The following is a 17,020-nucleotide window of genomic DNA, read 5'->3' as shown; positions in this document are numbered from 1 at the left end:
GTCCATTATATGGGAAGACTGTGAGTGGAATGGCGGGTATTTGGGAGGGGATGTGGACCCCCTAGTCTAGTGGTGAAGAGGGGTGACAAAACTGCATGGAAGAGTGTGGAAGAAGAGTGTGGTCAGACTAATGCAAATCCACTCTCAGGCCTCCCAGTCCATCTTTGGTCTGCCCTCATTCTGCTCCTGTTGTTGTGTTGTTAGGGATCGTAACTGTGCCCCCCCTTTTTTAAATCCTCAGAACCTTGAAATGTACAGCGGGTACTTCTAAGACTTAAAGATTTAAAGGACTAGAATTTGATAAGGAATACTCATAGATTATCTAAGAGAGTTTCTCTCTGTCTCTCTCTCTCTCACACACACACTCACACCTTTTGCTTACTGGAATGTCAGAGAACCTGATCCGCTGGGTAGGAAGTGATACTATCTTAATGCAAAGGGCTAGAAAACGTGTTTTTCCAGACTCTGACTCAACTGGGTTTCAGTGTAAAAGAATTTCCTTTTGGATAAACATTGGTTGTTTATGATGCATTTTGATTCATAAAGTAAAAGTTTGTAGCTAGGAAGGCATTCATTTATGTTTAACATAAAATCGTGAGAATTTAGAGCACACATACATTCAAGAACATTGTTCTCCGTTCTGTGAACAATGGGGGCATCTGTTTAAACTGAACTGCCTAAAGCTGCAGGCCTTCAAAGTGGGCCATCCCTATAATGAGCAGGTGCCAGGGACTTGAAATAGGAATGGTCTGGGCAGTGTTCCATTTCTCCTTCGGAAGCGTCTTGTGGTATCAAAACCCAACACCGTAAACAGATGGAAACCAGACCTTGGGTTTCAGATCTTGTTTAAGGGGCAGGAGTTGTTGAATTGAAAAGTATCAGTTAAATGGATGAGGGAATGATGAAGAGAAAATGTCGTATAAATAATGAAAATAGAAAAAGTGGTAAATTTCTCAGTGGAGACAACTTGGTAAAAAGCATTTTATATATATATGTGTGTATATATATATTTTTTACATGTCGAAGTATTTTGGTCAAGTTATCTTCAACATATGGTCTTGGTAACTGGCAGATTAGGTAGTATTGGATATGCAAAAGTGGCAGCCATTCCAGTTGGAATATTCTGGTCAGATGACTTTTAGTTAACTTAAAAATTAGAAACTCACTGTTACAGAAAATATTTATAAGGTGCATGTATAGATAAATACACTTTTAAAAAAATTGTAAATGTTCAGTAGCATAAAGAGGTTTCTTTGATGAGTTAGGTTATTCTTGTGGTGTTTGGACAGCACCTTGAAAACTAGTTATGCTGGTCTGATACCTTTGATTGAGGGTTAGCATCAGACTGACGCTTTATAGGAATCATCTGGCAGTAATTTAAAATAACAAACAAAAATCAATATGATCTTGCATATTGCTGAAAAATGTGTTTTATTGAAGTGCCCACGCATTTTATTTTAAAGCTTGTTCTAGGTATTTATATAAAACTCTTGTCTCGACAGCATTGCTTTCCACTGGGCATTATTGTCCTGCAATGTCAGTGTGGATTCAGCTATTAGCAGATTTGTCTACTGCAGGGCTTCTCAGAGCCATTGCTGGTACTATATTCCCTTTGACTCTTTTAGAGTGAGATACAGTATCTGATGTTCCCAAACTTATTTTACTCTCCCCCTTTTTTTTCTTGATTGAATATATCTACAATGGAAGATAGTTTGGGCAATAACACTACAGCGTTTTCACATGTATTTTCTCATTTACCATCACTGCAGTCCTGAGAAACAGGAACAGTTTTGTTGTCCCATTTTGGATTAGGGAGGAGCTAAGACCCACCAGAGTTCAAGCTGGCACCAGGACCCAGCTCTCCTTATAACTCACCCAGTCTTTTATCTTTCTGTTGAGGCCTTCAGTTCAGGTAGGAGGCACTTAGTCATCTGTGGCAGGGCTCTGTGTTGGAAGCATGGGGAGCTTTGTGGGTGGTACACTGATCTCAGGTTCCTCTGTTCTGTGGCTGGTCCATAGGGCGCTGTGGTTTCCTGTGGAAGATGTTTTAATTCTAGCAAGTTGATAATAAGGATGAGAGTTAGTCCTATGTAGTGTTTTTGAAGTAATGATTTTGGCAGCCCCCCAGATGTGCCAAGACTCACAGGTACTCAACTGTGTTTCAGTTGTGTTTTACTTCCCACTTTTCACCCCATGGTACCATGTTGTGCTTTGCTGTCTTTACAGAAAGAAATTCAAGCCATGAGTCAGTGCAGCCACCCCAACGTAGTGACCTATTATACCTCTTTTGTGGTGAAAGACGAACTTTGGCTGGTTATGAAATTGCTCAGTGGAGGTAAGTGAGTTTTGTTGTTGGGTTGCTTGCTTTTTTCCTTTTGTGGGAGCAGCATATTAAATAATACTTTAGGTTTGATCACCTCACTCTTGTTTTTAAAATTTTGTTTGGTTTATCATTGCCTATAGAAAAAAAAAAATTTTTTTTTTTTTCATAGAATAAATCCAGATATCAAAATCCAGCTTAACTTCCCAGAATATCTGTGCCCTTTTCACCATGTGTTGAATACCCCAGCCGTCCTGGACTAGGTGATGCTCACTAAACACCTTATACACCTGATGCCTCTGGGCTCTCATCTGGGCTGTCCTCAGCCCTAGTTGGCTCTCCCTTCCTTCTCACTGGGCTCGAGTCCTAGAAGGCCACATCTCTGTAGCCATCCTGACTCTCTTCAAAAGAGTTAACCAGCCCTGCGTCTTAAAACCCTTTTCTTTCTTTTTTTTAAAAATATATTTTTAATTATGAATATTTGTGTAACAAAACTTTTGCCATTTCGGTAGTCTTCTGTATGTACAGTTCAGTGGCATTAATTATGTTCATCATGTTTTTCAACCGTCACCCTGATCCATTCCAGATTTTTCCTTCATCCTTATCAGAAGCTCACCATCCCCTAAGCAGTGATTTCTCCTTTCTCCCTTCCTCCCTTCTGTCTCTGGTAACCACTAGTAAATGTTGATCTCTGTATCACCTATTCTGGATATATCATGTAAGTGGGATTATACAGTATTTATTCTTTCATGACTGACTTACTTCACTCAGCATAATGTTTTCAAGCTCCGTCCATGTTACATGTATCAGGACTTCATTTCTTTTTATGACTAAGTAATATTCCATTGTAGGTATGTACCACATTTTGTTTATCCATTTATCTGTTAATGGACATTCAGACGGTTTCCTCTTTTTGGCTATTGTGAACAGAGCTGCAGTAAACATCGGTGTCTCTGTTTGCATTCTTGCTTTCAGTTAAACCCTTTGTTTTTAACATTATTCAAGTCCTCTACACACTGCAATGTAATGAATTATTTCAGTGCCTTTTAATTGAGCTTTTTGTGATGATGAAAATGTTCTCTAACTGTGCTGTCCAGGAGCCACTAGTCACACGCGGCTATTGGACACTTGAAATGTGGCTAATGTGACTGAGGGACCGAATTTGTATTCAGTTTTAATTAGCTTATATTTAAATAACCTCACGTGGTGTAGCACCCTGATGGTGCTATAGCTGCTAACCAAAAGGTCAGCAGTTTGAATCCACCAGGCGCTCCTTGGAAACTGTATAGGGTAGTTCTACTCTGCCCTTTAGGGTTGCTATGAGTCAGAATTGACTCAGTGGCAATGGGTTTTGGTTCACGTGGCTCGTGGCTATGGTATTGGACAGTGCAGATTTAGATTATGTACTTTGTGAATGAAGAACTGCCTAATGTACTTCTAATTCATGAAGCCTGGTGTCACTGGTGCTCAACAAGTATTGCTTCAATTGAAAGGGAGAGAAGTGCATGCTAAATTATTTGCTTTCCATGTTGATAAGAGCTTAAACTATTTTCAACCAATTTTGTATTTGGGAAGGGAAAATAACTTTCCTTCTCTAGCCCCAGATGACTGAAGTTCCAAAAACCATTGACAATTTAATTTACAAAGCACTTTCACATCCCTTATTTTCTTTCTTTTAATCTTTTAACATCACTAAAGATAGAGAATGATAATAACTCTTAACTTTATTAAATACTTACTCTGTGGCTAGATGCCATTCAGAGCAATTTACTTACCTTATCTCATTTAATCTTGATAACCACCCTGAATGGTAGGTGTCACCTTATCCATTTTTCAGAAACCCACAACTCAGGGAGTTATGCAGCTTGTACAAGGTCACACACATAGTAACTCTTAGTGCTGGAATTTGTGACTTTAGGACCTGTTGACCTGAAAACTATGTTATGCAGCAAGTATGATCGCCTTCATTTTACAGACCTGAAAATTGGAGGTTGGAAAGCCCAAGTGATTTTCTTAGTAACACCCAGCATACCCGCATCTTGAGTGTGTTCCCCTTCCAGGATGTCACTCCCTATCTATCTTTCTGAGACATGTAGTGTGGCATAGGAGCAGAGGATCATTCAGGCAAGGAGAGCATTTTGTGGTGCCTGGACAAAGCCAGAATTGGAGTGGCAGAATTTATGTGGCAGAGCCCATTTTTATCTGCAAACCCAGTTCCAGCTAAGGCTGAATCAGGGAGGCATCATAATTTTTTTTCTTTTTTCTTTCTTAAAGAAACTGTCTTGGATCCAGCAGAGGCCCAGAAATGAAATGACGAATAGATCGTAATTGGCTTGGGTCTACTTGTGCAGGTCTCTGTAGGGAGCCTGGGAGAGCTTAGTTCTGTTCTGTTCTCAGTCTTCCTCAATCCTGTTAGTCATTGTTTCCTTGAGTGCCTACTTTGCTTTTTAATTAAAAAGGAAAGGAAAAGAAAAGAAAAAAAAAAAGAAAAAAGAAGGAAGCCTGCCAGAGCTGTACTGCAGTGTTGAGTGCCTGTACTGCGCCTTCATTCTGTGGAGGATCGTGCTTGGCCCACAAGATTGTCTTGCCCTAGTATCTTCTTGTGGGGCTTCGTCAACTCTGAGGAAACAAATTCTGGTGATCTGGAACCCTGAATACTCCATCCGAGTTGAGGATTTTACCTCCTCCATGTATTTATCCCAGTTAAACTTTTACTTTTTTAAGTTTCAGATTATCCCTATCCCTTTTTCTGAGAACCAGATATAATATTTCATTGTAGTTTTAAAAGACTCCATTTTAGTCTTCCTGGGCTTTAGGTAAGAGGAACAGGGTTTAAACAGGTTTCCACAGGTAAGGTAAATGTGGGAAGACGTGCACTCTTGCTTGTTTTTCTCTCAGCAGGCCAGAAATGCATACATGCCTGGCACAATAGACCCTTATAAAATAAAAATAAAATGTTTTTGGAATTACTGTTTTTTAAATGATCCAAAATTCAAAAGTGAGTGAATGAACAGAGGTTTCGTATCCCTTTGAGGGGGAAAATATACATTTGTTTCCTTCTACAACATTCTATCATGTCAAATCTCTTAGTGAGGGTCAGGCAGTTAGTCTGATGTAGCAATATTGGATGGGAAAACTCAACCCTCTTAGTTAATCTTAGAGAGCCTACAGCCAAATTCAGGTCCTGAGGTAAGCCATTTGTTCACTCTTCAGAAATGTTGAACCCTAGATAATTATGGTTTTTAAAATGACCTGGAGGTTTGGAATATTAATTAATAGGTGTTGAAACATGAATTCACAGTGCCAGGGATACTAATCTGTTTACAGTAACAATGTACTGGGTATTTATTTCTTTTATTATGAAAGAATAATCAACCATCAGGTAAATGAAGATAAAGATTACTTAGAGTCACAGAAAGGAACCTTCTGGTTATAAGCTGGGACCTAGAGGCAGCATGCTTTTTTTTTTTTCCTGCTCCCACCTGTGTTTTAGGTGCTAAGGGAGAGCAGTGCTTCTCTCCATCTCTGAGGTTCATTGCTGCCTTTTCTCCTGGCCTCCTACTCCTTTCCCTTTCAGTTCTGATGCCTTGAATCCTCTTTTGACTCTGTAACTAACTGTATGTCTAGGGAAAACGGACCAACCCTAAAGTGGCCCAGAAAAATCTTCTGGTTTCCTGACCCAGAATCCTACTGATTAAGTAATGATCTTGCAAACTTGGATTTAGTCACAGGGTCACAGGGCTTGCCATACCATTGTTTGTATGCCTAGGGAATATTTGAGTTAAATAATCAGAAAATGTATTTTGATGTTCTCCTTTATTTTTCCCAATAGTGGAGCTTTATTCTGCAGGGGTAACAAAGGTGCTTATAAAATAACCCTTTCAAAATCTTCTGTTTGTCCATGTAGGTTCAATGTTGGATATCATAAAATACATTGTCAACAGAGGAGAACACAAAAATGGAGTTCTGGAAGAGGCAATAATAGCAACAATTCTTAAAGAAGTTTTGGAAGGCTTAGACTATCTACACAGAAATGGTCAGATTCACAGGTATGACCTCTCAAGAGTGTTTAAATTCAGCTGTTTGTGTGTTTTGTCCTGTTTATAAAGATTGCTGACGAAACACATGTTGCACATAGGCATAGATTACTGTATTTTTATGCAGATAACACGCACCTTCTGCATTTGTTTGCTGGCCTTGTCCTCCCCCATCAAGGCATCATCTCAAGCGCTATGCTAATATTTCTTCACAGCAACAAGTTAAAAAAAAAAACTGGCGTAGTGTCACCTATGAAAATACCTCGTGGGGGAGGGTGCAGCCAGCAAACAAATGCAGAAGGTGTGCGTTATTTGCATAAAAATATAAGTAATACCATAAATGGTGGAAAAAGTGCCTAGGAAAGAAACAGAAAACTATGTTTTGATGAATTATATTGGTATCCTCAGGACTGGTTTACTTGCTTTCACTGCAATAAAATCCAAAAAGAATAGTTTGTAAGCGGCCATCCAAGGCTCAACAATTCATCTCTATTCACTTGGAGCAACAGAGGAAGGAGAGTAGGAATAGGAGGAGGGTATGGAATGTGTGGCGAATTGCCTTCATGAACAGTTGCCTCCTTTGCCATAAGACCAGAAGAACTGGATGGTGCCTGGCTACCACTACTGAACGTTTTGATTAAAGATTCCATAGAAGAATACTGATCAAAAGGGGGAAATACGAGCAAAATTTCAGATTTTTATGGACGTCAGACTTTCTGGAGTCATGAAGGGTGGGTGAACTCCTGAAACTATTGCCCTGAGATAATCTTTAAATCTTAAACCAAAAATATCCCCCAAAGTCTTAAAACCAGACAATAGCTTGGCTTAGCTAGTACAAAAAGGTCTGCCTTGAGCATTAGGCTCTTTTAAGAACTGTCTATATGGTATCAAATTTAAAACAGCAATTTATAAGATTAGATAGGAACCTTAGGGAGCAGTGAGTTTATGTTAATGAGGGCGGAATGACTTACAAACGGAGGGTGAGAATGGTTGCCCAACTTGAAGAATGTAATCACTGTCACTAAATTGGACATGTAGAATCTGTTGAATTGGTGCATGTTTTGATTTGTACATTCTCAACAACAATAGCAAACCAAATAAAATTTAGAAGAGTATAACAATTCATTTAAAAAAATCAGTTAGCATACTACTCTTGAAATGTACTTGGTTGTACTTGATAACATCTCTGACTTTCTAATGAAGGCAGGAATGTTCCAGACCTTGTAATAAATTAATTTGCCTGACATGGTGGTGAGAAGGAAGGAGGAAGCACTAATTTCATTTTCTTTTGTGACATAAAATACTAGCTTTTTAAATAGCCAAGCAGCATAAGATATGGATACCCAATGTTTCAAATAGGCCAATGCGACTTTACGCTCTTCAGAATTGTTTCAAGTAAATAATCATTTATCAGTAATACTATCATCCTAATATAGTATTATTTTAATATAATAAATTTATTAGAATAGATCTGTGTCTGCCTAAAAGATAGACATTACCATCACCATTTCACAGGTGAGGAAACTGAGGCTTATTGATGCAGTATGTGACTCAGGCCTGATTCCATAGTCCTTGTGCTTCACTGATTACAGAGTGTCTCCCCAGTGGCCTTTTAAAACAAATGTTGTATTTGAGTAAATCTAACATTACAAACGAGGAAAAATTATAAGTGAGCTGTGTATTTAATGATATGTACTATTTTTTAAAAATAATTGTAAAGCGTATTACATTAGAAATCAATCCTGTAGATTGTAAATTGTTGTTTTTCTTTAGTAAGTGTTAAGACTACTTAGCACAGCTTCTATAAAGAATATAGTACAAAACATTATGTAATATTATGATTAGTATTACATAATTAGTATCTTCCCAGAGATAATAGGGAGTGTCAGAGGAGAGACTTACCAGTGTATTAAGGGGATGGTAGGATTAATTTGGAATTGTACCTAGAGAAAAATTTAAGTGGAAGCTGAACAGCTTTACATAAACAGACTTTAATTCTTGATGAAATGATAGTATTGTGAGTTCATGGACAATCTCTAATGCTAGAACGTAAAATAATTTACTCATGAGTCATTTAATTAAACATGAATAATGGTTTCACATAAAATATTTTTACTAAAGTCTCAGCTGTCCCCCATGAGCGAACTACAGAGTCATGGTGTACCCTTGTAACTTTTTAAATCTGTGATATAATTTTAATTTTAGTATTTATACAATAGTTAGATCAAACAGCTGTTATTATTTGCTATGTTTAAAATCTTCCTGAGTAAATTGATGTGCTAAATCTCTGTATTCCACAATTAATTTTTCTATTCTTCTTTTTCTTTTTTTTTTTAAAAGGGATTTGAAAGCTGGAAATATTCTTTTGGGTGAGGATGGTTCGGTACAAATAGCAGGTAAACAGATAAAGATAGAAATTGTTGTTTACAAAAGTGTTTCAGTTTCAAGGGATGTAGAACCGTTCCCAGGAAATGAATAAATGCGTGTAATCTGTTTTGAGAATGTATCTGGCTGCCCTGCTTTACACACATATATTTACAGAATGTTTGGGTCTGAGGCATGACCTGTGTTCCTATTTTGATAAATCCTATTAGATCATCCTATAATAATGCCCTTTGAGTACATAGCATTTTGATAAAGAATGATTTTACTTTCAATCTTATTACATTTTCTACATTTAAGATTGAATAATGGTAATGTTTTTATAACCACAAGGAAAGCACTTTTAAAAAACTTTTTTTTAAATTGTGTTTTAGTTGAAGGTTTACAGCTTAAGGTAATGTCTCATTCAAAAATTTACACACATGTTGTTTTGTGACATTGGTTGCAATTCCCACAATGTGACAGCATACTCCCCCTTTCCACCCTGGGTTCCCTGTGTCCATTTGCCCAGTTCCTGGTCTCCGCTCCACCCCCACCTCCCCCCCTCCACCTTCTCATCCTGCTTTTGGACAGGAGCTGCCCATTTGGTCTTGTATATCTGATTGAACTAAGAAGCACATGCCTCATGTGTATTTTTTTTTTTTTTTTAATAGACCTGTCTAATCTTTGTCTGAAGAGCAGACTTTGGGAATGGTTTCAGTTCTGGGTTAACAGTACATCTGGGGCCATAGTTTCAGGGGTTCCACTGTCTCTGTCAGACCATTAAGTCTGGTCTTTTTATGTGGTTTTGAGTTCTGTTCTACATTTTTTTCTCCTGCTTTGTCCAGGACCTGTCTGTTGTGTTTCCTGTCAAGGTAGTCATTGGTGGTAGCCAGGCACCATCTAGTTCTTTTGGCCAAAACTTAGTACATTAATTAAAAGCCTTTTATTTCTGAAGAGATGGCTGAAATAATTGTGCACTTTTAAAATGTAGGACTTACTCGACTCTTAAATTGGACCTAACATGGTTATTTTGGACTGTTATAGGCTTGTGGATGCAAGAAGTGTTGAGTGAAAGTGTCGGGCAGTGCTTCCATGCTCAGAGCCTCTTGTTTTCTGACTGAAAAGCCTGGAGTTAGATATAGCCGCATCCATAGTAACTTTCATTTTACCCCATATCCGAGGAGGTCTGTCTCAGCAGTCCTTCTAGCCATCAGTGCTTCTCAGTGGGGACAGCTTTGGCATTTTGTTTGAACAGTCCATCCCTGTACTGGACTGTCCCTCTCATTGCAGGATACTCCACCTCTGGCTTGCAGGTATTAAACATTAACAGCACCTTTTGGCAATATCCTCGGTGAGAATCACTGATTTTACTTTTGTTGTTGAAGAAGGTTGGAGTTTGTTCCAAATGTTTAATCAGCCTAATGTGCTTATTTTTGAGTTGGAATGGAAAGAATCCTATTTTCAAGCATAGGTTTTGGGGGCTTTGAATATCTAAGTTATTAGGCCAAAGCCAACCATAGTTCTTGGTCCTAGTTTTGTTTCTAGATGAGCCTAAGGATCTAGTGTTATTATCAGAAATGTAAGAGTTCATCAGAGAACAAACCAACCACCAATGCAAAGAATAAGCCACAAGTATCTCCCTGACTCATTGTTTGCCCCCCACCTCTGGGTGTCAAAAACCTGTCATACGATGCCCCTGGCCATATGACAAGCAGGACAGTGACCTTAGGCTCTGTATTTGTTGTTGTTGTGTTCTGTCAAGTCAATTCCTACTCACAGTGACCCTTTATGACAGAGTAGAACTACTGCATAGGGTTTCCTCAGCTGTATTCTTTACGGGAACAGATTGCCAGGTCTTTTCTCCCGCAGAGCCACTGAATGGGTTCGAACCACAGACCTTTTTGTTAGCAGCCGACTGCTTAACAATTGCTTCAGCAGGGCTCCTTCAGCTGTAAACTTTTTTTTTTAAAGGAAAGAAAACCTGTCTTGAAAATATGAAAGGGAATGATTTTTTTTTTTTTTTTTCCAAATTAAATGTTTCTTCTCTGGAGAACTAATATTGAAATTGGTATCCCTATTAGTTCTCCTGTTTGAAATGTTAGATTTACTCAAATATTGTAGTTGTTTAAGACCACTGGGGAAGCACTCAGTGTAACAGTTAAGCACAAAGACTTTGTAATCAAACAGGTCTGAGTCACAAACCACTCACTGCCTTTAAGCCTCAGTTTCCTCATCTGTGAGATGGTGATAATATTGCCCATCTTTTAGGCAGACACAGATTTTTTTTTGTGCAGCTACTAAAGCTTATACTTCAGGCTCCTGTGAGTGTAACATGTTTTTAGGAGTTTCAGAGTGTTTTAGGTGAAAAGAGGAAGCTAGTTTGCAATCAGGAAGTATTTCTATGTAAGCATTTTTAGTACTTTGTCTAAAAATATCTTAGAAGAAAGGACCTGCATCTCTAAGCTACAGTGAATTGATAATGATTTTTTTAAAATTCTAAATAAATATCCATGTTTATACCTCATTTTGTATTTTTTATTTTAAAGAGAGCCCCCTCCCCCAAATTGTATAAGCTTCGTGTCCCATGAAACCTGAATCCACCCTGTTTATAGGGCTGTTGCAGTGAATAAAGAAATGTGCAAAACGTTTATTACAACCAACAGAGTGGGTGATGGGGCAGGAACAGTCAGTTAAATGCGAAAGAAAGAAAATGGCCCTCAAACACATGAAAATATGCTTGGCCTCACTCGTAAACAGAAAAATTCAGATTAAAATGATGTTAAGATGCCATTTCTCACAAATCCAAAACTTTGACAACATTCTTTTGGTAAGACGTTAGGAAAATGGGCATGTTTATATATTGTTGGTGGGTAGTGCAGCGAGGTGGAATTTGATACATGCATCAGAACTATAGATGCATTTACCGTTTGACCTAGCAACCCAGTGGTGTGCTGGAGCCTGATCACAAGAGCTACGTGTGAACGTCTTTTCCCAGCCCTGTGTTCAGTGAATTCATGTTGGGAGCTTGAAATCATCCATGATGGGAGTATTTACACCATGGAAACCAGCAGATGCTACAGTCAGGGCCTTATCTGACAGGGAGCTGGTTGTTAAACATTTACTAGCACACTACCGCAGCCACCTCGTTACAGAGAATCTGTCCTCCGGGTATCCTTGTGCATGCTTGGAATGACATGCATACAAGGTTATTTATTGGAACACTGTGATAGCAAAAGTTTGGAAATAACTAGTGAACATATGGTGTATCCACACTATGGAGTACCTACCAGCTGTAAAGGAGAATGAGAAGCCCACTATTCACTGACACGAAAAAAGTCTTCAGCATGCATGGTTAAATGGATCAAACAAGGTGGAGAACAATATATGTATGACTCTTTTGTGAAAGAAATGGGGAGAAATAAAAATGTGGTGTCTACACACACATATACCAAGAAGTAGTAGAAACATAATCAAGTGGAAGGGAGACTATTTAATGTATGCCTTTTATAACATTTTGAAGTTTGATCCATGGAAAAGTATGACCCAGTTTAAAAAAAATTAAAGAAAATAACCCAATAAATTTAATAAACTCCATGAGTGAAAGCTATTTTTAAACGTTTTATTATGAAAAATTCAAACAGCTCAAAGTCAAGACGAGTAGGATGAACCTCATGGTCCCATCACTGGCTTCAGTAATTATCAATCTTTGTCCATTCTTGATTTATCTCCCCCTTCTTGCCTATTTTGGTGGCTTTTATTAAAATAGTCATAAATGCTGAGTTTTGTTCTTGAGTTGTCTAAGTAAATGCCTTATATGCATATCTTCTCCCCACTCTAGGGATTCGGTCCTTATCCCATAGGTGAGTGACAGTTTGAAAAAACACATTAACTGAACAGGTGACAGCTGAACAAAAGTGGGCAAAAGCTTTACACTGTCTAGTCCCAGAGTTGTGTAGTTGCTAAGACCACAGGCTCCATGATCAACTGGCTTGGTTAAAATTCTCAACAGTACCCAGATGTTACTGAGTTGATTCCGACTCATGGCGACCCCATGTGTGTCAGAGCAGAACTGTGCTGCATAGGGTTTTCAGTGGCTAATTTTTTGAAAGTAGATTGCCAGGCCTTTCTTCTGAGATGCTTCTGGAGAGATGTGAGCTTCCAACCTTATAGTTAGCAGCTGAGCACATAAACCATTTACACCACCCAGGGACTACTTGAAATTCTCAGGCCATCACTTATTAGCTCTGTTACCTTGGACAGGTTACTGACCTTCTTTAAGACCCAGTTTCCTTATATATAAAAGACTGTCGCCATCGAGTTGATTCCGACTCATAGCGACCCTGTAAGACAGAGTAGAGCTGCCCCATAGAGTTTCCAGGGAGTGACTGGTGGATTTGAACTGCTGACATTTTGGTTAGCAGCCGTATCACTTAACCACTATGCCACCAGGGAGATATAAAAAGGGGGTAAAAATACAACCTTTTTTTTTTTTTTACTTCATCTTTCTTTTGTCAAGTCAAATGAGGCTATTCCTGTCCAGTGATCATCAAAGTGACTGGCATACAGTAGGCACACAATAAGTATCTTTAACAGCTACTGGTGTACTGTGGCTGCTGCTGCTACTGCTATTACTACTGCTTTCACTGCTGTTACTACAACTAATAGGATCACACCCACTCTCCTTTGCGCTGCCTGGAGATCACGTGAATCTCACATCTGTCTTGCAAGAGGTTCTGCTCTGAGGAGATTTATGAATTATAAAAAGGCAGTGCTTATTAATTATAGAACTTGGAGGTTAACTTGTCATTAATCTTGCTCTAAGCTGATAAGGAAGTATAACTAATTTTCTCTGTTCTATGATAGAATGGTCATTTCTCACTAAGAGGGTCAAAATCAAATGAGAAGACAGGTTAGGCCCTGTCTTATTCTGTCACTTGATACTCTGCCAGCCACCTAATCCTGTTTTTCTTGTCAGAGTAATGATCTGAGCTCCTTCGCTGGGCTTTTTGGAACACATTGCCCTTTCCTTTTTTCTCAGTTTAGATCCCCTGAGGTCAGATTTCCTGGTTTTTTCATTCCCTCATGGGCCTTTGGGTTTTTTCCTCGCTATGGTTGGTGGTGTTGAGTGTAACCCGGGCTGTGGTTGCACTGTGAGGGCGGCTGTGTTCAGAAAGGCATATTCAGAAAGCAACCGCATGGGGCTGCCATGAGCGTTAAATGAGTCAGTATATAAAGTGCCTAAAATAGGCCCTATTTTTTTTTAAAATAGGGCCTAGCACATAGTGAGGACTTTGTATTACAGCCATTTCAGGGTTTTTTTGGTCTCTTTTTTGCATCTGTGACTTCATGCTTTTGTAGTAACACAAACTGGAATTGCCATTTCCTGGATGTATCGTGGTGGGTTAACAGAAATTTAGATGTGCAGTTTCTGTACCTCTGGACCTATAGCTTCCTAGAAGTCACATTTAATTTTATACATATCCTCTGACTCAAGCACAGCATTGAAGTCATATATTTAAAACTTAACATTTTTACCGTTTTAACTATAAAACGAGGATATTGCCTTAAAAAAAAAAAAACACCTGTTTCCTTGGAACAGGTAAATGCTGCTGGTATCCCTGTTTTATAGAAGACTGGCTTGCCTAGTCATGCACTTGGTCCTGGACAGAACAAAATCAAGGACGAGGAGCCTTTGGGTCCTCACTCCAGGGAGGTGCAAAGACACTTTGCAGGTATCTTTGTCTGGCGGTGAGATAGGGAAGGTAGGGAAGGGTAGAAGGCATAGACTCTCAGCAACAGCAGAAGCTAGGCCTCCTCTTTTTGTTGCCACCTGTTCTAGTTGGACAAAGGATACATTGCTTTAACTAGACTGCGTTTGCCCTTTCTCCTTTGTATCTTTTACCCGTTATATCCTGTTTCTTGAAATAAAAGTTAAGCAGGGGAGAAGTTTGCCTTTGTTTAAACGCGCTATTTATCTACCCTGAGAGTATTATTATAAGCATTATTTTAAAAATAAAAAGGTATTTTTGCTATCCTCGTAGAAAGCATAATTTTTAATTTAAAAATCACTCTGTCTACCGTAGATATAAATTCCCTTTCTCAAAACTTTATATCAGAACAGGGAAGATCAGGAGGTCTGGTCCAGACCATGAGAAACCCTTACCTATAATATTGTACAGTTAACAAGTGTAGTGAATAAGGCAAATGTGCTTGGTTCTGTTTAGCAACAGTCTAAACTCTGTGGAAATTATATAAGTTTTTATTGACTGTAGATATAAAACCAGTAATTAACATGTATTAAGCACTTGCTTCCCATGTGCCAGGCCAGGTTCCAGGTGTTGAACACATTTTGACTCATTCAGTCTTCAACTCCATGGGGAAGGTGCTATTATTATGCCCATTATACAGGTGAGACACTAAGGTACAGGGTGAAGAAGTAAATTGCCTGGGTCACATGTGGAATAAGCAGTGAAGCTGAAATTCTGACTTGGGCAGTCTGACTCCAGAGCCCATGAGTCCACATCTGGGGGGAATTCTTGCGGGCGGGCCCTCAATCTGGATTTAAGTGGTCTCAGTGTCGGTTGGAATACTAATAACAATTGCCTTGTGAACAAAAATAATCTTTCCCTTAACTAGATCTTCTACATCTCTGCACAAATCGATTCCATTTTGGGCCAGGGAAGAGACTCAGCACCTTCTTCCCGTTCACTTCTTCAAGTTGAAACACACAGTGTCACTGGCGAGATTTCAGGGGATTAAGAGAAGCAATCGTTTTAGACATCACCTGGTATAGAATTAAGCTCAGTAGTGACACCTCATCTCACTAGACTGGAAAACTTCAAATTTGATTTAGTGAATTAAAACCTGAAGACTACCTTAAAAAAACAAAACAAGACCCAGTTGCCATTGCGTTAACTCTGACTCATGGCGATCCGGCATGTGTCAGAGTAGGACTGCGCTTCATAGGGTTTTCAATGGCTGATTTACTCAGGATTAAAAAAATAAATAAAAGCTTAATTAAAAAAAAATTATATCTTCTATGCATAGAGAAGCTGTATGCATGACTTCCTGATAATAAATTTGGATAGGGTGTTTCAGTAAATACAATAATTTTTATTATGGTATGTGATAGGAGGAGTGGCCATTTGAAAGTCATGCTTTTCCCATGACATAGCATTTTATTTCCTAGTTTGATGCCCTGTCATATTGTTAGGAAATTCTTAGTACTTTGGGGAGTGACTAAGCCTATTTGTCCGGAATTAATGAGAGATACTTTTCTAAGCAAACAAAAATTCATGTAAAACAGGTTACCTTGGGGTGGGCACTTCAAATACACTTATTCTGGGGTTCTTTTAAATAGTGACCACTTTTAGTGGGCTATAAAAATGCTGACTTCTAAACATTTGTTCTGAAGAACATTCTAGAAGCATACATATAATAATTATAATACAGTATATACATACTATAAAACATATACATAACATATAATACAGTAATTAAGTACAGCTCGTGGTCATTTCCACTTCCTTTTGCATTTTGGGAGTGTATGTGTTTGAATGTGAATTTCTCATCCCTGGTTTTTTATATCAGATAAATCAAATTCAGTATAGAGCTAAGGCAGCCTGAACTCTAGAAAAGTTATGACACCCATCTCAATGTATCTGGGCTTACCCAAATTAAGCTCACGCCCTAGGTTTTTCACTCTTTAATTGCAGTAGTGGAGTTTGGGGTAGCATCCCTGTTTTCTGGGAGAGGAATTCTATCCTAAAATAGCCTTTGAGAATGCTTTCAGCTTCAGTCTCTATCTTGAACGCTGAAAATCCTATGAGGAAAACCTGTGCCAGGAAAACATGCAACTAGATTTTACTTGCTTTTGGTGCTCTGATATTACCCTCAAGGAGCCAGAGGAAGGTGTGCAAAGTAGTTGAGTTTTTATACAGGAGCTGCAAGGTTCTAAGAGTATTTCTTGTGTTGTAGGGAAGACAGATAATATGGACTCCTGATATGCACCAGAGATAGCCACTGATAAGTATCGGAAAGCTCGGAAAGCCCCTGAGGCATCCGACTTGGGAAATGATGATGTCACTGCATTCACCCGTGCCTGGGCTGGGAGTGAGAGGGCTCTGACTCCAGACTGACATGTTCCAAACTCTGGCACTGCTCTTTCTTGCCATGTAACAAAGTTAGTTAACCTCTCTGGGCCTCAGTTTTTTTTTTTTTTTTTAACATCTTTATGATGGGAAAATACTAGAGGGTTAACAGAGTTAAGACACTTTCCATTTTAGAATGAATTAGCTCA

General features: G+C 38.7%; 1 protein-coding gene across 3 annotated transcripts in view; it reads left to right on the top strand.

Annotated features, from left to right (window-relative positions):
- STK39 (serine/threonine kinase 39) overlaps positions 1 to 17,020 on the top strand; it is a 346,663-nt gene that overhangs the window by 98,039 nt on the left and 231,604 nt on the right. For all 3 annotated transcript variants that reach the window (XM_049887367.1, XM_049887366.1, XM_049887368.1), the window contains exons 3-5: positions 2,227 to 2,335; positions 6,228 to 6,369; positions 8,698 to 8,753. In XM_049887367.1, the coding sequence (XP_049743324.1) occupies positions 2,227 to 2,335; positions 6,228 to 6,369; positions 8,698 to 8,753 (307 nt within the window). The remainder of the gene's footprint in view (positions 1 to 2,226; positions 2,336 to 6,227; positions 6,370 to 8,697; positions 8,754 to 17,020) is intronic.

The sequence above is a fragment of the Elephas maximus genome, chromosome 6 (genome assembly GCF_024166365.1).
Source record: "Elephas maximus indicus isolate mEleMax1 chromosome 6, mEleMax1 primary haplotype, whole genome shotgun sequence".
NCBI lineage: Eukaryota > Metazoa > Chordata > Mammalia > Proboscidea > Elephantidae > Elephas > Elephas maximus.
Note: the sequence above shows the minus strand (reverse complement) of the source record. Positions and strands in the feature narration are given on the sequence as shown.